The following is a 2500-nucleotide window of genomic DNA, read 5'->3' on the forward strand; positions in this document are numbered from 1 at the left end:
GGGATGGGTGGCGTTAGTGCGGCGAGTGGCCACCAGAGGGCTAGGGCAAGTCTCGTGGCCCCATTGGACTCGAGGCGAAAGAGTATGCGGAACTGGGGAGTCTGATGCACCATGCCATGCTCTGCCTCCGCTTGCGTCCTAGCAACATGGATGTGCGGCTTTGTTTATTCCATTATTGGGGACGGTGTGAGGTATTGTCACTGCTCGAATTCATCCAACCGGCCTTAAAACGCCCAGACACGAATACAGTCTCAGATAGGATCGCTCAGCCTTATAACGGTACCAGGCAGCCACGGGCCAGGGGCATGCCCGCCCCGCCAACGCTTTACTTTCTTCGGCAGTCCTTCCTTGTTGCTCTTCCACGCAGTCTTCCAGCTTTATAAATCACGTAACCATCGTGTTAGACCCGCCTCTCTCGCCCTTTAAATTTAAAAGGAAGGAATAGGCTTTGTAGCGGCGTGTTTAGAACGAGGTATGCAAGGGTTTAGCTGACCTGGCGCTGACACACTTTAACCCGTGGCTCTCGTCCAGCGCTTTCGTTCATCTCTCTCGCTGTGTTTACTCTGCACGACCTCTTTTGCCTTCTCTTTCGTTCTTTTTTTCTTTCTTCCACTTCCCCTCCTTTCAGTAGGCCGACATATGTATTTTCATATTGTGTTTTAGATCTGTATTGTGTATTCCAGTGTGGGTATTTTGCGTTTTCTTCTTTCGTATGAGGTCCTGACGTTGTGTACGAGTGGGCGTGTGGTGGAGAAAATAGTAGGCAGCGGCAGATGGGTACTGTGGCATGTGGGCATCGGGTCAGTTAAAGAAAGTCTGTGGTTGTGTGTGTTAGCGTCTGTGTCTCGCTCCGTGTTTCTCTCTCTTTATCTTTATCTCTCTGTCTCTTTCGTTATTTTATGTGAATGTTATTAACAGTACACTCTCCTTAGTATTCGCAAGGAAAATTAAGGGGAATGTTTTGAAACTGGAAATCTGAGTGAATATCTAACTCTTGATGTGGGTCAATATGTGATGTACAGTGCAGTGGCTTTCTGTCGAAGAAGTTTAGAAAAATGAATTAGTGGGAAATTATGATATTTTGATGTGATGTGCGTGTCCCGTCATTGAGATCGTGAAGCGAGTTAATCATGGTTAAGAAAAGCAGAAGAGGTAAGTTAACACCAATGTCTCTATATGATATTGTGATCATTAAAAGATTGATGTCTCGACTGCAATCGGTAGGAATCTGCTTAACGGTTTTGAGTTCGTACCGTTGATTAGACACGAGTGCCGAAGCCAAGGCAAATGCGATTACTAACCTAATCACGGTTTGGCGCGCCGGCACAAACAGACACACTGGAGTACAATGGGAGACCCAAACGCAAATACATACTTGCATGCACGCACACACACACACACACGCAGTCTCTCATGTGCAAGTATGTAGTCGTACACGCGCTCATAGACACGCACACACGCGTGTAAATACACACACGCACATGTACACGTACACGCACACGCACACGCGCACGCACACGCATATGTACATGCACATGCATATGTACATGCACATTCACACGCGCACACACGCACGCACACACGCACGCACGCACGCACGCACGCACGCACGCACGCACCCACACACCTACACACACACACACACACACACACACACACACACACACACACACACACACACACACACACACATATGCGCATCATCGTTATTGATTAATCTTTTGACGCCTGTATTGCAAAACTGTATTACATTTACATTGCAATAGTAGTAGTAGTAGTAGTAATTTCAATGGGAGTAATAGAGTAGTAGTAGTAGTAACTGTAGTAGTACTACTACTTGTCGTGATAGTAGTAGCAGTAGTAGTAATTGTATTATTATTAGTAGTAGTCATTGTAGTAGTAGTAGTAATTATAGTAGTTGTTTTATTAATTGTAGTAGTAGTAGTAGTAGTAGTAAGTGTAGTTTTAGTAATAGTAGAAGTAAAAGTATTAACTGTAGGAGTAGAACTAGAAATATTGACTGTAGGAGTAGAAGTAAAAGTACTAATTTTAGTAGTAGTAGCATTACTTAATAAATATTATTATTAGTAGTAATCATTGTAGTAGTATTAATGATTTAGTAGTAGTAGAAATGGAAGTATTAACTGTAGTAGTAGTAGTAGAAGTAGAAGCAGTAATTGTAGTAGTAGTTGTAGTAATTGCAGTAGTAGTTGTAGTAACTGTAATTGTAGTAGTAGTATTAGCAATTATAGTAGTAGTAGTAGTAGAAATAGAAGTATTAACTGTAGTAGTAGTAGTAGAAGTAGAAGCAGTAATTGTAGTAGTAGTTGTAATTGCAGTAGTAGTTGTAGTAACTGTAATTGTAGTAGTAGTATTAGCAATTATAGTAGTAGTAGTAGTAGAAATAGAAGTATTAACTGTAGTAGTAGTAGTAGAAGTAGAAGCAGTAATTGTAGTAGTAGTAGTAGTAATTGCAGTAGTAGTTGTAGTAACTGTAATT

At 42.0% G+C, this 2500-nt stretch overlaps 1 protein-coding gene across 13 annotated transcripts in view; it reads left to right on the top strand.

Annotated features, from left to right (window-relative positions):
- LOC113815219 (uncharacterized) overlaps nt 1-2500 on the top strand; it is a 359930-nt gene that overhangs the window by 184430 nt on the left and 173000 nt on the right. Inside the window, exon 1 of one of the 13 annotated variants that reach the window (XM_070122036.1) lies at nt 1116-1152. The exons of the other annotated variants lie outside the window; for them this stretch is intronic. Coding sequence (XP_069978137.1) covers nt 1131-1152 — 22 coding nt within the window. The 5' untranslated portion in view covers nt 1116-1130. Of the gene's footprint in view, nt 1-1115; nt 1153-2500 lie in introns of those variants that run through there. 13 annotated transcript variants of the gene reach the window in all.

Source organism: Penaeus vannamei, chromosome 5 (genome assembly GCF_042767895.1).
Source record: "Penaeus vannamei isolate JL-2024 chromosome 5, ASM4276789v1, whole genome shotgun sequence".
NCBI classification, from domain to species: Eukaryota; Metazoa; Arthropoda; class Malacostraca; order Decapoda; family Penaeidae; genus Penaeus; species Penaeus vannamei.